Below are 22,147 nucleotides of genomic sequence, written 5' to 3'. Positions count from 1 at the left end.
CTCCACGGTTGGTTGGGTGGGACTTGGGATGAGGAGGGGAAGAGGGGATGAAGGTTTTATCCGCGTGTGGAAGTCCCCTCTCCTGGCAGAGCTGGCCAAGCAGACTTGGGATCCAGCTTGTTCTGGTGGACCTTCCGTAGGAAAACTCACGCCCCTGTTCCTGCCTTCCGGGATGCAGATTCCATCCCTTGGTGCTGGGGCAGAGGGGCTCTGGAGATGCCCTGGGGAAGCAGAGCAGTGCAAGGAGGGGAACAGGGCTTTGGGGGACTGAGTCCCATCCACAGGCTCCCAGCTGCCTGCAGCAAGCGCTGGTCCCAAGGGAAAAGCCATGTCAGGTACTTTGTAAGATGGGTCGAGGCCAGTTTGGGGCTCCTGGCCCTGGACAGGTGAGTGCAGGGGGCTGTAATTTCCATCAGCAGCCTCCCTAAAGAAGGGCCTGTGCTTCCCTCCCTGGCCCTTGGACGGGGTCTTCAATTCTTTCCCCACAGTTCTTCTGGCCAAAAGAGTCTCTTTCCTTTTTTTTATTTATTTTTTTTTAATTTTTTTTCCCAAATTATTTATTTATTTTGTATAATTTCTCGTAAATGCTTCGCTATTACAGAGGAGGGCAGCAGAGAGAGAAAGTAAGGACATCCTTAAATAATTTTCATTTCTCAAAATCTGCCTTTTCCTCTTCTCTCTAAGTCCAGAGGAGAGATCCTTGGGGGGTGGGAGGCACATCTGCATTGCAAATAAAAATAATAATTACAACCACCAACCAACCAACAACAAAAAAAAGTAACAGCTAAGAAAAAACACTTGAAATCACGGACTTTGGGAATCAGAGATCACAGAAATTGCACTATTTATAAGGAGAGGAAAAAAAAAGGCAAGAAATCCAGCGACCATGGGCCAGCCTGGCTTCCTAGAGTGTACTTTGTGTTCTCTCTCCTTTTTCCAAGGTAATTGCAGTCTGCCGAGAGGGAGTTAAATGGGATTAAAAGATCTGTGTAAGCAAAAGGACCCAGAAGAGAAGGAGGAAGGAGTGAGCCGTCCGGGCCAGGGGTGTCTGTGACACAGCTGAACCCCTTAGCGAGGCAGAGAGCCGAGCTCCTGGGAAGGATGTACCCACAAACCGGCTTATCCCCCGATTTCTGATGGATTGCCGCAAAAATTGCCCGACAGAGACAATGCACTAAACGTGATGGAGCCGGAATCAGAGCCGGTCTCCAGACTCAGAGCTACAGCGGCAGGCAGGGGGTGAGTACAAACTCCGCTACTCCCGGCGCTGGGGAAGGGAATCCCGGGCGGGCTGGGGGTGCCGGGGAGCCGCGGGATCCCGGGATTTGGGAGCGGGGTGGGGGAAGACATTCCTCTGCCAGGGGATGATGTGAAAACTCCTGGTCTGGAGAGGAGAATGGGCTGGGAGCAGGGAGGCCACGCTGCGGAGCGGGAGAGGGGGAAACGGGGCTGCGGTGTGCGGGGGGACGGCCGGGAGGAGCCCCCCAGCCCCACAATCGCCACGCACCGGGAGAGGGGCTCCCAGCGCCGGGAGCTGCCCCGGGGTAGCCCCCAGGCAGATGCAGGAGCTGGAGATCCGCTGCCCCTCGCAGCCCTCCCCCTGCCCGGGCACGGCGGGGTCCCAGCCCCTCCTGGCAGCGGCGGCTGCTGCTCCTCAGCCGGGGACACGGGGACACGGGGACCTGGGTCTGCCTGCGGGACGTGGGAGAGCCCGGAGGGCTGAGGCACGGCGGAGGTGAGCGATGGCAGCTCTTCATGTGCTCGGCACGCACAAAACGCTGCTCCCTCTCCATCCGTGTGTGTATGAAAAGATCCCGGCACACACCCTGCCCGTCCCCCTTCCCCCACAGCTTGGACCAAATTTTACTATTTTCACTGTTAAATGCCTCGTTGGGGGTGGATTTGTTGTTGTTGTTATTATTTCCCTGGGAACCCGCAAAGGGTTAATCCCGCTGGCTGCGTTGTCGGATGTACTGATGATTTACCGACACTCCCTTGGAAAGGCTGGGATTCTTCTGCCTGGCAGTTTGAAAAAGTTGTGTACAGGATCCCTCGGCTGGGCTGGGAGATGGGGGAAAGAAGGGGAACGGGGCGAGGGGATTTGGGGGCAGCCCCCTCCTCCCCCGGGGTCATCCTGCTGCCGCCCCTTTCCCAAAGCCGGAGCTGGATCAATGTGCAGCTCCCTTTGGAGGCTCAGTCTGTGTGTGGAGTTACACGGAGAGCCCAGACCCCTTCCCAGGGGCTGCAGCTGCTCTCCTTGACAAGTTTTCTGTGTGTTTATATACTCACAAGGACTGAATCTCAGTGCTTTGGGGTTCTTGTGGTGTGGGGTTTATGTTTGGGGGGGTTTTTTTGCGTGGATGTGGCTGTGGCGTGTCTGGAGACGCTGGTCACTGCAGCATCTCCCAGTTACATCTTTTTACTGCTGGGCATGGTCTGGGAGAGCCGTGCAAGGGTGGCTGGCAGCAGAAAGGGAGCAGCCCAAAGGGGAGCAGGCAGATAAAGGTTCCTTTGAAAGAGCAGGAGTAGCGTGTCACAGCGAGGGGACGGACAGACACTTGGCACAGCCACGGACACAGCACCAGCTGCTCAGCCCGGCCGGGATCGCGCTGCAGATGAGCACACGGAGATCCTGCTCGGCTCCCAGGTCCTGCTTGAGGACAAATCGGAGCCGTGTGAGCACAGGTTTAGAAGGAGGGCAGCAGGAGCTGGCAGCGTGGCTCCCGGCCTGCCGGAGATCTGCTCCCGGTTCTGCTCAGGGTGTCCCGGGCTGCCACAGCCCTGCTGCGGGCTCGGAGCCCTGCGGTGCCGTGGGAAATGTGCCTTTGCTCCCTCCCGGTGCCTCGGAACGAGCTCCTTTTGTTCCAGGGGCTTCCCCGGCCTGTCCCCCTGCCATGTGCTGCTGCGGTCCCTCCTCAGCAGAGGTCGCTTGTTGTCCTTCGCATCATCCCCCGGAGGGATTTCTGCTGCTGGGGTTTGACAGAGCGCCCCGCATCCCCCCGGCCCCGCGGCTCATGGACACACCTTGGAGAGGTGCTCTGAGCCCCCTCTGTCCGTGTCCTGGGCTCCTGCCGTGGGTGAGGGCTGTGCTGCCCGCAGTGATAGGGATGCTGTGGTGCGTTCCTGTGTGGCACCGCGGGTTCCTCTTGTACCGTCGCTCCTGGGGCTTCTTCTGGAGCAGGGCTGGTGCCTGGGGAGCTGGTGCAGGTACAGGAGACCTGCGGGTGACAGTGGGAGGGCTGGCTCCCCAGGGGAGGAGCAGCAGTCACAGAGTATGCTTGAGGACTTGAGCTGCCAAAGTTTGGAAAACCAGAAGAACACAACATTTTACAGGCTCTTCAAGCTTCATGTGCCCCTCTTGGTCATTTCTGCTGATGCATTTTTGGTGAGGCCCCCCCCAAAACACAGAGGAGGGTTTGCATTCCACTGCACATCGAGCACGTGTCCAGGCTGTATCAGTGTGGTTGTGCAGCTCTGGCCCATTCTAGCCCCAGGTCCACATGCTGGCCGTGGAGGGGGCTCGATGCTCCTGGAGACCTCCGATGGTGACAGCCTGCTGTCACAGCCCTGGGGTGTTGGCACAGTGCTGCTCTGGGGCTGCCTGGCCCATCTGTGTGCTGGATGACAAAGCTGCACACGTGGTACTACAGCATCCATCAAGGTGGGGCAGCCCCTGGGAAGGCCTGAAAGGAGGCATGGACTCTTTCTAGGAGGAAAAGAAGATTGCTTGCAAGCTGGGAAGGTGGTTTGGGGACAGATTATGGCACTGCTGGACAAATTCAGCAATAGGGTGGCAAATGATGTGTGTGCTGGGTGCTTGGGGGTAGAGAAGAGGCAATTGCACCTGGAGATGTGTCCCATCAGGGATAGATAGCATCATAGTCCAGGACCACCCTCTCCTGCTATTCCCAGGTGTCTGAGCATGTGCTTCATTAAAATAAAGCTCCAGCTTCATCTCCTTTCTGCAATGGGTTGAGGGGTCAAAATCTGCCCTTCTTAACATTTGTGTTCATGGAGATTGTGTTACTGACTGAACACTGCCCAGGTTTGTGGTGAGAGGTTGTCGGAAATCTCTGCCCAGGGACAAACACAGAATTTGTGGGTTTGGTTTTTTCCCTTCCCTTTCTTTGCCAATTTGTTGGGGGCATAAGTAGAAATGATGGACGCTTTTACTGAAGTGCAAATGGAAACAATGGGGAATTCTATATGGCTCTGCCAAACCCCATTCACAAAATGAAGGAATGCAAAGGCGTTTGTTGGAAGGACAAAAAAGGAGTTAGATGACAGATCACGCTTAGCACTTGTGTTTGTCGAGGATTCCAGTTACTGGAGAGCACAAAAGCCAGGGCTGGCACTGAGTGTTGTCACTTCACACAGCAGCAAAGTCAATATCCCAGACAGGCAGGGATGGGGAGAGAAGGGGAGTAATGGGTTCCCAGGGAAGATCCCGGCTGTGGAGAGCTGCTGGGAGCTGCCTGGGAGGTGTGAGGGTCACATCAATCTGGCATCCCTCAGGGGAGGAAGCAGGTTGGCACCAGGAGGAGCTCAGCTCTGGGCAGTGAATTCACAGGCTCTGATTCCTGTTTATTCCTGTCCCCACAGTCAGGGGGACAGGGACCAGTGGTTTGGGACCCTTCAGCCTCTGCCTGCAGGTGCCAACCTAAACCCCTGAGAGGAGGTGTGAGGTGTCTGCAGGAGGTCACCCTGGCTATGCTGAGCTCCATGCCCACCTCCTGTGCACTGCAGGTCAGGATGACTCTCCTGGAGACATCCAAAGAGGAGCTGTAGGTGCCAGATGAGCAAATATCAAATGCAGGCCTTTATGGATCCAGCTCCCCTGCTACACCTCCCAGTAGACCAGGATGGTCTAAGCCCTATCCAACCTGGCCTTGAACACTTCCAGGAATAGGGATTTAATTTTTCCTTACTTAATATTGACATTTTCTAGATCACTCTGTTTTCTTAGTGTTTTTAAATGACCTTAAGAATGGATTTCTATGGGCCATATCTCTTTGCCTGCTCAATACTTTTCCTTAAAAATGTAGTTGCTGAATGAGGATTAAAAACTAATAGTATTTCAATTGGTTCAGAAACTTTGCCCTTATCACACTGGGGTTTGCAGCACTGCCTGTGTACAAAATCTTTGCCTGGAGGTGTAAGTCAATACCTCGTTTATACTGCAGGAGAGAAGAAAAGGACTGAGCAGGGTCAATATGGGGACATCTACATAGTTGTGTGTTTCCATTGCTCTTGCCAGAAATGGAGGGGAGTGGAGAAATGCCATCATTTCCAGAAACCCCAGAAGCTCCACAGAGGAGGTTACTGCTATAAAATAAGATTTCTGCCCCAAAAAGCTGGGATGGAATCGATGCACAGTACCATTTAAAGCATCAGTTTATAGGTTGTGATTTGCTTCCTGTTGTCTGTCAAAACTGCTTGGGTGTCTTATAGAATTTCACCTCCAGTCACATGCAAAGGATCTTAAGCCACATGTGCATTTTCTCCTTTTTAAGATACACTGTCTGATCTACAGCTAGAAATGCAGATTTGCTTTTCTTGAAAAGCAATTTTCAGCCTCCAACTGGCTTTGTGGTCTTTTGAACAGGAAGAAAGTACACCTGAATGGAGAAAAATGGTGGGGAATTGTTTTTCCACCTTGAAGTAATGCTTGCAATTTCAAAGCCGTTTCCCCACTGTAGATGAGGGAGAAAAGAAAATAAAAAATTAAATGCTTCCATGGGCCCTTGAAATATTTCTTTCAGCTTCAATCTCCCATCAGAACAAACAAGATGTCAGAATCATTTGGACTTCTTATTTTAACGCAGGGCAAACCTTTTAATTAAAAAAACGCTGAAATTGCTCCAAACCAATTCCAGAAATAGTGGGGAATTAGCTGATCACAATTATTTTACAGGTTGCCTCAGCTTTGTCAAACTGGCACTTCCTTGAGGATAAATTGTGACCAAGTTTACCCTGAAGGCTGTGTTATGTTCCTGTTGTCCTCAGTTCTGTGCAGGGCTTTATTCCAGCACTTGTCTGGTTAGAATTAGAATTAGAATTAGAAGGGAATCAGGGTGTTTGTGCTTCTCTGTCCCTCTCAGTTGCACTTCTTGGACTTCTGGCACTGGTCAGTTCCCGTGGACTGATCCACAGGAGTTTGCCAAAAGTAGGGAAGTAAAATTAAGCTGTAGTCAGTAAGTTCAGTTTGCTATAAAGGGAGTTTGTGTCTGCATTGGAAAACTTTTAAGGCTCATGTGAGCTTACATCATGTGTGCTGTGGGGCACCTCTACACCCAGGGACTGCAGCAGTGGTTTGGCTTGGAAGGGACCATAAAAGTTCATCTTCATTCCACCTCCTGCCATGGGCAGGGACACTTTCCACTATCCCAGGTTTCTCCAAGCCCTGTCCAGCCTGGCCTTGGACACTTCCAGGGATGGGGCAGCCACAGCTTCTCTGGGCAACCGGTGCCAGAGCCTGCCCACCCTCACAGGGAACAATTTCTTTCTAATATCGATTCTAAATCTTCCCACCTTCAGTTTAAAGCCTTCCTCTTTGTCCTGTCCCTCTATGCCCCTGTCCAAAGTCACTCTTCATCTCTCTTGGAGCCTCTTCAGGCACTGGAAGGTGCTCTAAATTCTCTCTTGAGCATTCTCTTCTCCTGGCAAACAGCCCCAGGATCCTCGTTGTGGTATTCACAGACCCTATGAATAAAAGAAATAAACACCTTTAGTGGTACCTCTTGACAGAGTCTTAGTGGAAGTCATTGCTCATGGGAAAAAGCTGAGATAAAGGCAAGGTGGGTTTGATAGCTCTATATAAGGAGAAAAATCTTCTTTACCCTTGCTACTCAAGCTGCTTATGCAGCTCTGTCACTGCCGAGCTGTAACGGAAAAAGAGCCTGCATTAAAAATCCTGGGATAATTAACAGCCCCATCACTCACACGGCTGCCATTTGGAAGCTGCTTTTGCTTTTTCCATTAAGTTGGTAAATTTTGCCAAAGTGTTTTTCTTCAGCGTTTTGGCACCCGGCCCCGCTCTCAACTCTTACGGTGTTGGCCGTGCGAGGGGTCCAGGAGCAGGGCTGGGGCCAGCTGGATCCCACACTGTGCATTCGTCTGCTTTACAGCCCGAGAGTGTCGCTGGAATGAAATTACGTGCTGGATTTTCCCCCAGGACTCGCTCTCCTCATTGTGTCAGTCAACAGGGAGTTTGGTTTGTGACGGTACCGCTCAAAAAAACCAAAAAGTGGACGTCAGTGTGTTGTGAGCAGCAGTGGTTGTGCGGATCTGATCCTCACAGATCACAGGTTCTTAAGGGACTGCTGCTGGTGATGGTCCCCCTTCCCTGCCCTCCTGTGCTCTCATCAGGCAGTCAAGCCCAGATGATGATACTCAGTCAGGTCTTTGCTCCATGCACACTTGCAATTGTGTCCACATCTCAAACTCTGTTGGAGACGAGCACAGAATTTCAGGTTGTCTTGTGAAGTGGATTTCAGCCTCTCTCATGCAAAAAAAAAAAAAATTAAAAAAAAAATACTGCCAGAGGTGGGCATGAAGAACCATCTTATTCAAAAATACTGCCAGAGGTGGGCATGAAGAACCATCTTATTCTGGTTCCCTTCCTCGACTCTCTGAATGTACTGGGACAGCAGCTCTCCTTGGAGCTGGCAGTGCCTTCAGCCTGACAGCTGTGTCCCAAGGGATGGAGCTGTCAGAAAAGAACCAAGGCTCCCCAGCTGGAGCTCTCTGGAGTGTGGTGAGTTTCCTGGTTAGGATATGGCTGGTTGTAGGACATGGCAAAAGAACAGCAGGAAAGAACAGCTATTCCTGGCTGTTCTTTCATAAACTGAAGCAGTCCCAGCACTCCTGAAATGTGCAGCCCATTCAGGGTGATGGAAACAGCAAAAGAGGACATGGATTGCTTCAGCTCATTTATTTCCCAGTTGATGTGGAACCACTCCAGTATTTTATCTCTTCAATCCTTAAAATGTTAGTTAGTGGCTGGATTCCTGGATGGCTTTTTACATTGAAGGCCAGGTTTCCCCACTGATATAAATCACTGTGGCTTTGGTTCAGCTGTGGGAAAGGGTCTCCTGCACCGGGGAGGACTGGCCCAGGGTAATATATTGTCTCAAGATGCTTCCTTGGGCTAAAGCTGAGTCTTGATGGCAGGAGAGGAGTGGTTAGATGTATCACTTGTGTGTCAGATGTGGAGAGATGGGCAAGCTGCACTTTGGCTTGGCTTAGCACAGCCCAGTGCTCACACTGGCTGGGCTGAAGTGACAACCTGTGCATGTCCCACACTGCTGTCTCCTCCTGTCCTTTACATTTCTGTCAGTTCTTCCAGCAGCCTTTGCTGATGAAGCTGTTAAATATCCTTTCTAGAAGATGAGGGAATTCAATCTTCAAACTTTCCAATGACAGATTTAAGTGAGCCTAACCAAGGAGTTTCCCATGTTCTTTAGCTGGCTACAAATCAAGGAAGCTGATGGGTGAAGGGGAGGTTTTAGCTACCTTTCTGGTAAAAGGTTTTTTCCCTGAGCTGCTGTTTTCAGTGGCACTTGAAGGCTTAAAGCTGAGCTAACAGAGAGGTTTGTCAAATTCCCTCTCAGGCATGGAAGGGTCTGTGAGAGCACAGGGTTGGAAGTCCGTGGATCTCCCACTTTCTAAACTTTCCTGCCATACCAGGCTTGTGAGGAGGTTCTCAGTGGCTCAGCACAGGGTGCTGAGTGGTCAGAAGCTGCCCCCATCTTTGCAGCTGGGTATAAAATGAGAAACAGATCCACGTGGGATTTTGCATGCTTAGGATATTGTTAAGCACACAGTAAAGCACTAGGGCTCAGGAATTGTTTGCTGTGGTGACAGGGCACTGAGTGTCAGCCCGTTTCCTCCTACCTGTGTCCCCACAGCCCTGCAGGTGCACTCCTGGCAGGGCTTTAGGTCTCCCAGCTTTGAATGATTTCTTCATTCTCTTGCATTTCTGGTGGGGTGAGTGCCAAAGAGCAGCAGTAGCAAAGGCACTGATTGACCCAGCAGTGATGACCCTGCCTCTCAAAACACTGCTCCTTATTCAAGGCTCCTAATACCACTGGGAAACTTCTCCACGAAGTTCAGTGGGCTTTAGATGACTTTGAAGAAGAAAAATAAGGTCTCAGCCAGAATCTGCTTCCTGGAGTCATGCTGACACTCTCACTGCCTTTGCTAGACTTGAGACCAGGGAGAAGACCTTTAGCAATGGAATTGGTTTTGTTACTGCTGTTGTAGAAATGCATTGTTTTTTTTCTTCTCTTCCAATTTTAGGGGATTCTGCTTTCTCTGGACTATATTGTGTTTTACCTGGTTCCTGGGATTCACACAGGGAAATTCTGAAGGTAAATTACTTTTTTTCTTTTTTTCTCTTTCAACAAAAGTAAAAGTCAAGTGCTTTGGTACCAGTGTAGGATTATAACTTAGCAATCAATGTCTGAGCCCAGAGCACAGTTAGATGCATTTATTGAGATGGTTGCAGTATGGATGATATAGATGGTGCAGTTAACAGCTGGCAAAAGAACCAGGTTTTGTACAGGTGATTACGTGTCCCACGGGATTTTCAGTCTGTCTGTCTGATGGAACTGGTGGGAGTGAAGCACTTTGTGTCTAAAATGTCACTGGCATCTACCTGCACTTGCCAGGACTTAACTGCTTTTAGAAACTGCCCCTTGGGACTGGGGCTTTATGGAATTAAATGTCTCTGGCAGACAGATTTTTCTTTGACTTTGGTGCACCCCAGGCGTGCCCCTGCCAGCACAGGAGATGTCAGGCATACAGAAATAATGTGAGTTCTAAAGGTGAAAGCAAATTTAAGGGAGGAAAATCCCACAGGGTTGGTTGAAAATAGAATGACTGTATCTGGTTCAATCCCTGTGCTGTAAGGCAATATTCTATAGAGGAGTGACACCTTCAGCCTGTCCTTACACCCCTTCTCCAGGCATCACCCCACTGGTGCTGCCAGGAGCAGGACTAGGCTGAGGTACAATAATCAATGACCCTACAACAGGAGGTGAAAAGCTTCAAAGTCAACAGAGACACAAAAAAAAAATAATCTTTAACAGTTGGTAGTGGGTGCTGAGCATCTCTGCAATATCTGTTTGTGAAGGAGCCTTCTCCTCTTAAAATAGCAACACCTTTCCCACATGGATGCTTTACACGGCTGTTTGCTGGAAGTGAACAGCTTCCCCTGCCGTCAGCAGACAACACTAAGTGGACTAGCAGGCTCCAGGGCTCTCATCTCAGTCTCTAAAACATGAAGGAAAAATAGAAATTTGGTCAACACTCAGCTGTCAGCCAGCCCATGGACCACTTTTTACTGGGGGAGGGGGGGGAGAGTAGATCCCTGCCATCAGCAATTTTGAAAAATGTAATATTTTCCAAATTCTGCCTCCATACAAAGGAGGTGAACATCTGGCTGAATTACTTAGTCAAGCAGTTTTCAGGGCAAGTTTCATGTCAGCTCGTAAAGAGGCAGAACAAATACTGTGTCTTGGCATCTAGCTTTTCAAGTAGATTATAATATGCTGTTTAGATTCACCTCTATCCGTCATTTTACTCCTATGGTAATTATGGGATGGGGCCGTGTCTTTTGTTACCATCAATTAAAGCAAACTCTTTAATTTCACTCTCATTGTGTTTACCTCGGTGTAGTTGATTACTCCCCTCTGAGATACTTTCTCTGTGATAAAAGAACTTTTAAAATCTTGCCTGGTTTCCACACAGCGAGAGAGAGCATTTCCTTCTGGGTGCCAGAAAATAAAACCTTCCGAGGAAGTAAAGGCTGTAGGAAAACATTGGTGACTTGAGGCTGTGTTATCACCCAGGATTTTCAAACATGAGATTCAGAAGCAGAACTTGTTCATAGGTCGGTGTGAGGATGAAATTAAGCCAGTGCTGTGGGTTTTGGAAAACACTGTGGCTGTTACTCTAAGGATTAGGAGTCTTCCTGTATGCAGGAAAATCAGAGAATACAGAGGATGATCTTTCCAGAAGTGTTACAAATCCAAAAGATTGTGGGGTGATTTCATTTGCTGTGTGCTGACTAAGGGTCTGGGCAGTAACTTTTGGAACTGCTGCGCTTATTCAACCCAATTTTAGCTGTGGGCATCACATCTTGGCTGTCGGAATCTGGGAAGCTGCAAGTTATTTCTCTCCTGCCTTTTGGCTTCTTTTTCTTATACAGCTTTTTGTGTGGGGAAAGGGGGAGGGAAAGAAAGAGATGGGAAGGAGACCAATAAAATATATTTTTTTCCCCATTTTCAGAGATGATCATGTGGTTGTTCAGGAATCTCTGTGTATCTCACTTCATATACAGTATGATAGAAGAGTTTTTCCCAGTTGCTCAAATGTTGCTACAGGAATGTTGTTACCAGCTTTGAGGCACCTGGGATCAGGCAGCTCTAAATGAATGTTCTTTTTAAATAATGTGTTTTGATGGAAAAATCCACAGAGGAAAAAGTTTGAAGGGGAAAAAATCCTCTGCGAAACTTGGAGCTGCTTCAGGAAGTCAGAATTACCTTGCATTTTACATTAGTTGATGACATCCTGTATCCCAGGAGATGTGCCCCAACAGCCCAGGACAGTTGGATGGGATGGAGAGGAGATGGGATGGAGAGGAGATGGGCTGGGTGCACAGGAGCCCTGAGCTCTGTGCCTGGACCTAGTGCTGGAAAGTCCACATACGTGTCCTGCATGAGGGCTCTTTAATCGGATTTTGCGTAGGCCTCCAGAGTTTGGCTCCACCTTTAGAGGGTTTTGAGGGAGAGGAGTGTTTGGGTTGTGCTTTTTTTCCTTGAGCACTCCTGGATGCCGTTGCTAACGAGGCGCTTGGATTGGGATTGCAAACAGCAGCAGCATCCTCTGAGCAGGGAAACATCAGAGCAGCTACCAAATAAATAACTCCTGGAGTGTGCAGCATCCCTAGCAGAGACAGCCCCTGTCTGCCTCTGAGGGAGAACCTAAAAATACACATAGAAATTGGAAGCTGGAGACTAACTGCTTGCTTAAGTGGTAAATTTATTTCCTTAGGGATAAATCCTGATGCCTTTGAAGTCTGTGGCAAAGGTCCCACTTCAGTTCACTAAAGCCAAAGGCTTTGGCCTTTGCTGTTTCATGGGCTCTGGAGATTATCCAGAATGAAGACACTGCCATGATTCCTCTGCTCAGTGCAGAGATTGGAAGGCCATGCTGAGAGACAGACCTGTTGGACAATATGGAATAAAAACAGTGGGGAGCCAGGGATTTCAGAGTATGGGAGAAATACTGTCGTTAACACTTGAAGATGCTATGTGATAAATTACTCCTCTGCACAGAGTGGGAATGTTTCCATCCTTTTCTACATCTGACACACCTTCTCCAGGGTAGTGTCTGCTAGAAAATGAGTCAAGCTGCTTTAAAAAAGGAAGGTGGGAATAAAGCAAAACTCAAGCAAAGTAAATACCAATTGACTCGTTCTTACATACGAAAATGGCTGAGGTTTTTGCCAAAGTCAAGGAACAGAGGTTTTCTCATCGTTCTCCCTTCCTGGCCAGCAGCATTACAGGTCTCAGACTGCTTGAGTCTACAACTCTTCTGGCCAACACCAAGGGGCTCTTTAAATGCCAGTTCTCCAAATACTGTGCTTTGTGCAGAACATTTAATAGTTAAGGCTGAAAGCAGCCAAATACCAAGGCCCCTTTAGAAAAGGAGCTCGTGGGGTTTTCTTTTCCCTTTGGAGGGCTGTTGATTTAATTTTAATCGAGGAAAGTTGCAATCCCATGGCGTTAGCCATGATTGGAGCCACCACCTTTCTGAGTGTTAAATTCTTGCCTTGCAACATTAGCATTTGTGTTGTACAGCCCTGACTGGCTTCCCCAAAGAGCAGTGAAATGAGAGAGTTAGCTGGTCTGGGAGTGATGGGGAGGAAGTGCAGTTATCCTAGCTCACTGTCAACTGGTGTCACAGGAATCATGATCACCTTCAGAGGCTCATTTGGGTTGGAAAACCCTTAGAGTTATCAAATACAACTGTTAACCCAGGTAGATGTCCCCAGGTGCCACATCTAATGTCTTTTGAACACTTCCACGGATGGTGACTCTATCACTTCACTGGGCATCTTGTTCCAATGCTTTACAAACCTTTTGGTGAAGAAATCTTTCCTACTCTTCATTCTGACACCCCCTTACCCCACCGCCAGCACAACTTGAGGGCTTTTACTCTCATGCTATTGCTTGTTACTTGGGAGCAGAACCTGTCCCCCACCTGAGTACAAACTCCTGTTAGGGAGTTGTAGAGTAAGAAGTTCTCCCCTGAGCCTCCTTTTCCTCTAGGCTGAGCTCCTTTAGCTGCTCAACACAGGGCCTTTTTCAGGTCTGGGCACATTTACCTTTGCAGCTTTGCTCACGTAGACCTCGGCATCTTCTCCAGTTAAGTAATTCAGCTGGGGCTGCTGCCAGCTGGCCCCAGTTTGTGTAGCTGTTGCCTGCTAATCTGAGCTGTGAGTGACTCCTGATAGACCTTAGGGGCAGAAAGCAGGGGATTCTGTCCACTGCAAATTCCTCCTGGAGTTGGGAGAGAAAGATCCTCTGGGCCTCCATCCCTTTCCTCCAGTCCTGAGCACCTGGTTCCTAGGTGACATTATACAGGAGGCAAATCTTAACCTCCACTACTCAGTGGCCGCCATAACCAATTTCTAAGCTCTTCACAAACCAAGTCTGGTTCCAAACTATTAAAATAATTTAATGCTGTAAGATGATCTGCTGGGAAAAAAAATACTACTGCTGAGAGCCTTGAGCAGTTCACTGAAATCTAGGTGCAGTTTTTTCATGCTGGGAGGCACCTGCGATTTCCTAAACTCTCCAAAGATCAAAAGCTGCTGCTTGGTAGCTTGGAGAAAGACAGAGACAGATCTTTTGCTCCCTTTGGAAGTTTTGTTACTTGCCCTCTGGGGATATAAAATTTTGCAATCCCAGCTCAATCTGTTCGAATTCCTTTCCAGCTATGTGGTCAGTACTCAGAATTAAATCCCAGGAAGAGGACTAGTGGTGCTCAGTGGGAAATTTCCTTGTAGTGAGGTCAGCTCCCTCCAGAACATCTGAGCTGATCCCTGGTGGGACAGGAGAACTCACCAGATGCACCATGGAGCTGATGCATTTTGGCAATTGCTGATAATCACGTTGAGCATGCACTTGCTCCTCACACGATGTGAGAAGAGCTGTGAGTTCTCTGTGCTGGCTATGGGAATACATACATGAGAGGGTGGGATTAGATATGTGAGTTGGGACCTCCTGTATCCTGTTACCTTTGTGCCTGGATTGGTTTGATTTCCCTCCACACCTATCTAGCCCTGGGGTCGCCCAGCACCTGACATAATCTTTGTGATTCCCTTTCAGATGTGGATGTTCTTCAGAGACTGGGCCTGTCAGGGAAAAGGCCATCGAGTGGATGGTCCTCCTCACGTGCAGTTCCTCAAGGAGTCATTCCTTTCAAATCAGGGGTCATCTTCACTCAGCGAGCCCGTGTGGAAGCGCCGCTCAGCACCCTCCTCCCCGCAGGCTCCACCTCTGACCTGCTGCTGGTGCTGAGCCTCTGCTCCCACCGCATCAACAACGCTTTTCTCTTTGCTGTCAGGAGCAAAAAGAAAAAACTGCAGCTGGGGGTCCAGTTTGTGCCTGGGAAGATCATCGTGTATGTGGGCCACAAGCGCTCTGTATATTTTGATTACAATGTCCACGATGGCCAGTGGCACAATATGGCCATCAACATTCGTGGCCAGACAGTCACTTTATTTACTTCTTGTGGGAAGCGCAGAGTACATGCGGATTTGCATTTTAAAAAGGACGAGGCGTTGGATCCACACGGATCTTTCCTCTTTGGGAAGATAAACCAGCACTCCGTGCAGTTCGAAGGAGCCATCTGCCAGTTTGATATTTATCCTTCCGCCAAGGCAGCTCATCATTACTGTAAATACCTGAAAAAACAGTGCAGGCAGGCAGATACCTACCGGCCAAACTTGCCCCCACTCATCCCCCTCCTGCCCAGGGACCCCAGTGCCTCCCCCAGCACCCCACAGCGTACAGAGCCCTCGCTGCAGGGTCTGAAAAACCTGACCACTGCTGCCCCTAACGTGGAGTTTGGCAGGGTCACTGCACCCCTCAAGACGAGGGGTTCAGGTGCAACAACCATCACGTTGCTGTCAACCCCACCATCACGGCCAAGACTGACTACCAAGGCCACCAAGGTGACAGTGGCCCCGCCTGTTCCATCGAGTACCAAATCACAGGTACCCACCCTGTGCTCGCTCCCTCGGGGCACAGGGACAGCCCTCAGGGTGGCTCAGCCCACTCCCAGCACACACAGGGAGAAAACTCCCCTTCCCACTGCCAGAAGGGCCCCACCAACGAGCCAGAGCCTGGTCACGGCCAGCAGGAAGGAGTCCAAGCAAGAGACCAAAAAGAAGATCAACCAAAAACCAACCGTGGAGCCCCCTGAAGTGCCCAGCACTGTAAAGCCAATGAGGAGGGTGACTGATAACACAACGAGCAATGTCCACCTTGTTACCCTAAAGCAAAACCCAAGCCGTGGGCCCATTCCAAAGAAGCACGTGCCGTCCCCCACCAGGAGAGTGGATCCCAGTAGCATCCCTCTGGTGTACACCAAGCCACCCCTGGGCTCTGCCCGGCCTGCCTCCAGAGCCAGGGCACAGGCCTTCAACCTCACAACCCCGGCTGCCACCGATGGCTATCAAATCTTTGACCCCTTGGGACCCACTCCGTTTCCATTTGTACTGGGATATCCAGGAGTGAAAGGAGAGAGAGGACCTCAGGTATGTTCAGGCTCCTCATGGTGGCTGCTCCCCGTCACAGCTCGGCTCGAGGGCTGGAGGACCACAGCCTCCAAGGGTTTCTGTGAAGCTTCTCCAAGTGTGGCAGCCAAGCAGTGCTGCATTCCTGATCATCACAATTTTAGCATAAATCTCAGTTTGAACCCGAGTGTTCAGTGATGGTGGATGTCATGAAACATTTGTGGTTAAAGCTGCTGCTTAATGTTAGCTCTGAAAAAAAAAAAAAAAGAAATCCCATTTTCTTTTCCTTTAAATTGCTGGCTAAAATTTTAATGGCCAGGTTGGGGTGACCTTCTAAACCCTTGGTTTATCTTCCATAGAAAAGCCAAATGGCTTAAAAACATGCCTCAAGTTAACTATTTCTTGGCACTAGTTATTAATTTGTTTCGATCTGATATTCACAAATCAAGGAAATGCCCTGTTCCAGCAAATGCAAGTGGAGAGATGGCTTCAGGATTTATTTTTTTAAACAAAGGCTCATCTGTTTTTATGGTATAAGTTCTGCTTGGGTGTTTTGTTCTGTTTTTTATTTCTCATACTCTGCACTTAAAACATGCAAAAAGTTTCCTTTATAAATTTAACTACTGCATTCCACATAAAAAATACCCCCTTTCAGGTTGTGTATATTGGCCATTGTAAAAGCGTACACACGTTTTGTAATGCTAAAAGCACTCAGGCCCCACTAATTATCTGCTAGCTGTTCTTTTTTTTCTTTTTTTTTTCCGAATTTGAGAATGAAAACATGATCTTTAAACTGGCCAACTTTTAGGGGGATTTGGTGTTCCAAACCAAACTGTCAATAGCAGAGAGGGGTTGTACATGTAAAATAAGTTTCTCCCAGACAGAGCCTTTGGTTGCCAAGATCCAGCCTGGAGGGAATTTTTACAGCTGACTTCTTAAAATAGTGGAAGAAGAGTTTACAGTGGAAATATTGAGGCTGGCGTAAGGCATGACCAGCACTTGTCCCTGCAGAGCTGCTCAGTGGTGCAAGTAACACCTAAAGCAGAATGGTTGGGTGTCCCCAAGTCCTCAATGGGAGCTTAGCAGCTTGTGTTTCCTCCTGTCCCATCTCAAAGCTGGGGGGTGATTTCTCTCCTGTTCTTTGGGTGTGGAATCGCCCAGGGTGGTGTTTTGTTCCCAGGATCCTGCCCCTGGGAGAGGTGAAGGTGGTGCCTGGGCAGGGGTTGAGCGTGGGCTGCAGGCACCCATCCCTGATGGAGTCTTGGTGCCTGGAGAAGTTTTGCTAAATCCCTGAGTAGACAGAAAAGCTCCAGCAATTTGAACTTTGAGCAGGCTTCTGTGTTTTGTGGAGAGTAATTTCAGGTATATTTCCAAGAGAAGAAATTCAGAAGTTGTGTATTTCCCTTCAAACATCACTTAGCTTTAAGGGGTGAATCTGGGTGCCTGCTGCAAGCCCACCAAAATCCTGACCTCTACCACCTTCTTGCTCTTCAAGTGTCATGAGGGTGACCAAGCTCTAAGCCCCTGCAATGTAAAGAGCTTATTATTGAACTGGAGTGGAAAATCTCTCTCAAGCTTGTGAATCATAGCAAAGAAATGGATTCAGGCTGTGGAGGGCTGAGGGAAGAGATGGCAGGATTTTTCCATCCTGTCTGAGAACAACTGGAGTCCTGAACTGAGGGAAAGGAGAACTTTCTGAGGCTCTGTCTGGCCTTATTCTCTTTGACTGCTGGAAACAAAATCAGGGCTTGGGGAGGGAAAGGTTATGGCTTGGCTGGAGCTGGCTGCCACACGGTGCTCAGCAGCTCTGTGACTCACTCGGAGATCTCTGTACCACGCTTCCTTGGATGTCTCTGACGTGGGAAGGGAAAGAGGAGAGAAGATCGGAATGGGGATGACATGTTGAGAAATTAATGCAGCACATCCATGGCCAGATGAGCATGTTTCAGAGCAAGTGCTGATAAATGTTCTGTGCTTGAGTAATTACCTGGCGCCACGCTCGTGCTGCCGGGCAGGCGTTTCTGATGAGGTCAGTGATATCCCAGCCCAGCCTGGCCAGGGCAGCCTGTGGGCTGGGAATGTCATCTGCTGTCTGGCACACCGAGGGAAGGATAAGGTGATTAATTAGGTTTCCCAGTTGCTTCCTGATACAAGGTCTCTTCAAGAAGATTGTCAGCTGGGGCAGGGAGGTGGCGGGGTGGAACTGCCTTCTGCCTGTTCAGCAAGGATTGGGGCCACCTTGGCTGTGATTTCTGGGCAGACTGGCAGCCACAGGACCCTTCCACCTAGAGAGAAAGGATTATTGTTCATCCTGATCATCCCAATGGCAGCCATGGAGTGAGGCAGTGATGACTCAGGCTCTGTGGTGTCTGCATTTGAGGCTTTGTGAATTCTACTAAAATAACCAATAGAATAATCTTAGCTGTGCAGAAAGGCCCCATCCAACAATAGAGGGAGGGTTTGATGGTTAGAGGAGTGTGAGCAAAGGACTGAAAGGATTTATTTAGGAATAAAATTCAGCACCCTCCATGTATTAATCAGTCCTGAAGGACCACCTGGATGCTGTGCAAAAGGAAACGGAGATGCTGCATCCCACATGCAACTCCTGGCAGAGCATTAATTCTTCAGGAGTGTTGGGTTTGCTGAGCAGCTAGAGGAGAGGAGGGCAGTATGTTCTTAAAAAAGAAAAACTTCTTGGGAGCCATTAATAACCACAAGCATTTGGGCTCTCAGCTCTATGGTTTTTTCGGAGGGGAGAAATAACAAAAGGACACCCAGACACCGTGTGAAGTCAGTAATGCAGCACTGACTCAGCAGCTGGCAAAAGTCCCTCTGAATCATCCCCACTGCCCAAAGCATCTCAACCAGCCTTGCTCCAGAGCTCCAGGCCCTGCAGCATGACCCCAGAACATGGCTGGAAGTAGCCTAAAACCTCCCTGAAAAGAAAAATGCATAGTGAAAAATAGGATGTGTTGTGAGCATGTCAAACTCCTGAACTAAGGCTGTGATGTGATGGGTGCTTGAATCCGCCAGTGGATGTGGCATCATTTGCTTGTCAAACCAGCAGCAGGTTTGGCAGGGAGATTTTGGGTGCTACTGTAGCCTCTCCCCTGCCCACCAGAACCATCTGCCAGGTAAAGCTGTGCTAAACCCCTTGCCCTGGCGTGGCTGAGGTCTAGCACAGCATACCCTAAGCCAGACCTTTCTCCTCCTATATAAAGCTGCAGTTCCATAGCTTTTTGGCCCCTACAGCCAAGCCTCTTGACAAGTCTAAGGGTTATTTTTAGAGCAAGAAAACCACCCCTTATGCTGAACATGCAGGCAGAGGGATCACTGGAAGGCTGTGGAAGCACTGAGTAACATAAGAGGAGCAGGGAGTGTGTGTCAAGGACACCCCAATATCCCAGTCAGAGGATGGGGGGGCCCTCAGCTCCATCCACATGGCCAGGGCCAGCAGCCCCAGGTTGGAGGCAGTGGTGGTGCCTGGCAGGCAGCTCCTTCTCCCTCCTCTCTGCAAGGCACATGTGCTTCCAGGCGCGTCCCCAGTCTAGACTGCTCCAGCTGCCATCCTCCGCACGAGCAGTTTGTCTTGGAGCCCGGCTCCTTCCCCAAAGAAGCAACCCCAGCCAATTCAATCAGTGGGCAGGGAAGAGAGGTGACTGGAAACGCCGATAAAACATATGAAGTGCCTATTTCCAGTCCTCCTCGCACCACAAAAGGCTATTTGAGCTGCCAGTCCATGATAAATTAAGGAACACACAACGTGTTTGAATATCTATTAATGAGTCATATTAATAATAAAAAAAGGGGAGACTGCATGCTTTGTATAGTGCATGGGGAAAGTTTTATCCTTGCTCACATAATTGGATCGAATTGTTTTGGTAATTTAACCAGAAATATCCCTGAAGGGAAATCTTGCAGGCAAATGACCAAGCGTCAGAGAGGTCTATTTGTGTAAAATGAAGTTAATTTTGAAGAGAGATAGCTGTTAGTGTGTTCGATATAAATGTGCTGCAAAGGATCTAGGATTGTACAAATATATACAAGTATTTTTATAATTTTTTAAAAATAGAAAGTGAGTAGTAGAGTAGGTGATCCCTCTATTCCTTCCCAGCCTTTCAGGCTGCCTTCCAAGGTCTGGGATTGCTCCAGCGTCCAAGGCACCCCCTGCAGAGCCTGTTCCTGAAATTTCTCCGTAGAAAAGTGGCTTCCATCAAGCTGGAACATTCATATTTTGTTATGTATTGTGCTGCTTCTCTGTGAGGAACCCAGTTGTGGACAAGGACCTTTGTGTGATAGGTATCACACAGACCCAGAGCAAACATCTGTGCCTAGCGAGGAAATCGTGTTACAAGGCTGGCTCTCCACCAGCAGCTCAGCTCCTGCCAGAATTATGAAGGCTTTTTGTTTTTAGACTGGTTGAAACCCAGACGTGTCCAAATTTTAATACGATAAGCCTGCCTTGGAGAAGAAAGTAACCAAAGTGCTGGGGGCTTTTTCCCCTCTAAAATTCTAGCTTTGTTTTAGGCAGGTTTTGAAGCCGTGCAGTGCCTGGCAATGATGGGAAGGTGACGAGAGGTTGGCAGGCTGTTGAAGATGAGGGGTTTTTCTCCTTCTCTTCTATTCTCCCAAGCAGGGAATTTTGTATTCCAGTGCTGTCCCTGTAGCTGTTCAGTCCTTCCTTGCTGGTGCTTCCCAGATATACAAGGCTAAAAGGGTAGATTTGTGGCAGTGGCCATTTTTCCTGTAGGAATATTTCTTTTCTTCTTGGAAGAAAACAGTTCAGGTCCTTTATCTGCAGGGGGAATGTCACTCACTGCTCAGAACTTGGTGCCAATGTGGGGAGAAGCTTTTGATGTGTTTTCTGAACTCCTTTTTAAGTTGACTTTTACCAGAGGCATTAGCACCTGAGAAAGAAGAATGTTCTCTCTTCTGTCCTCAGTCCTAGCAGTGTTTTGCACTCTGAAATACTTTTCTGGAACACAGGAGAACTGTGCTACTAGTGGCTGGGTAGAAATACCTTGGGAAGACCCTAAAGTAAATATGTCCATCTGTCAGTATGCACTAGAATATGAGTTTAATAATTTCCTGGGAAATCTCAGCTCTTTGCTGCCAGGCTGAGTACTCACCCCTGGGGAGACAATTAGAGGAATCCTTTGCTATCTGACCAAGTTGATTCAGGAGTCATTTCACAATTTCCAGCACCAATTCTTGTACTCAGTGTGTTTTAATTCAAGTCTTCCACAGCAGGTTTGGCCTTGCTGAGTTTGGAGCTCAGAAGGCACCTTGCTCCCTGCAGCACTGCTGTGGGCAGAGGAAGCAGTGCGAGGGGGGTCACAGTGTGGGAGAGGCAGAGGTATAAATTAGCAGCAAGAGGAAATGGCAAGATTTCCCTTATCCTCAGGCTCCGATGTATTTTCCTTTCAGACAAGTTCGTTTGATTTTCCATTTGCAATTTGAAGCTCAGAGAGCTGAGATTAAAAAAAAAAAAATAAAAGTTCCTTTTGCACCAGAAAGTTTCCCAGCAGCAGCTTAGAATAAATCCTGTAATCATCTGGTGGGATCGGTCATCATTGCTAATGCTACCGTGGGAAACTGAGAAGGGTTAAACTTTATTGTGGCTGCCATGAGCTGCTTCAGGAGCTGCTCGGGCTGGTTAACAGCTCAGCTGTTTGGCTTCAGAAGAGAGAGTATCTGCTGCTGCTGAGCTTCTCCTTGATCTGTGATCTTGCTTTGTGTGATAACAGGGTGGGTGTTCTCTGCCATCAGTTTGCAGGAGGAGCGGGCGAGGAGCCAGAGAGACAAGAGCCGCGGTGCCAGGAGCAGTCGCTCGCCACAGGAGGCCTCAGCTTTGCTGTCCCTGCAGTGGGAGGGCAGGGGCACAGCACTGCTGTCCTCAGCCCTGCCAGCAGCAGGAAATCTTCCTGCCCCTTGGAGCACTCCCCTCTGCTCCTGAGGGAATTCCCCAGGGCTGCCCTGAAGGGACAGAGGAGAGGTCGCTGCAGGCTGTGTGGCCTGAGCTGGGGGTGGAGGTGTCTCTGGTGAGGGCAGGGGCTGTGTGGGTACCTGGCTGACAGACATCTCCTGCTCTCCCTGTGGAGCCCAGTGCTGGAGCAGGACTGCATCCATCATTTGTGAGCAGCTGGGCCCCTATCCAGGCCCATTCTCCTCTGTCTGCCTCTCCGGATGCACATTTTCCCCGAGTGTATCTCAGCGTTGCTCTCCCCAGGCAAAGCCACTTGTGGATGTGGGGCTCTTGCCTGAGAACGTGGGCTGGGTGATGCTGAGGCACAGGGGAAATGAGTCACTGGGAAGGCACAGTCCATGTCCCATCCA

At 49.2% G+C, this 22,147-nt stretch overlaps 1 protein-coding gene across 1 annotated transcript in view; it reads left to right on the top strand.

Annotated features, from left to right (window-relative positions):
- The first annotated feature begins 679 nt into the window (after positions 1–679).
- The window catches only part of LOC131586732 (collagen alpha-1(XXVII) chain-like), a 138,013-nt gene continuing 116,545 nt past the window's right edge, over positions 680–22,147 (top strand). The window contains exons 1-3 of the mRNA XM_058853891.1: positions 680–1,239; positions 9,301–9,371; positions 14,400–15,832. Of these exons, the coding sequence (XP_058709874.1) occupies positions 1,184–1,239; positions 9,301–9,371; positions 14,400–15,832 (1,560 nt within the window). The 5' untranslated portion in view covers positions 680–1,183. The remainder of the gene's footprint in view (positions 1,240–9,300; positions 9,372–14,399; positions 15,833–22,147) is intronic.

Source organism: Poecile atricapillus, chromosome 20 (assembly GCF_030490865.1).
Source record: "Poecile atricapillus isolate bPoeAtr1 chromosome 20, bPoeAtr1.hap1, whole genome shotgun sequence".
NCBI classification, from domain to species: Eukaryota; Metazoa; Chordata; class Aves; order Passeriformes; family Paridae; genus Poecile; species Poecile atricapillus.
The sequence above is the reverse complement of the archived record's forward strand: the minus strand, read 5'-3'. Positions and strand labels throughout refer to the sequence as shown.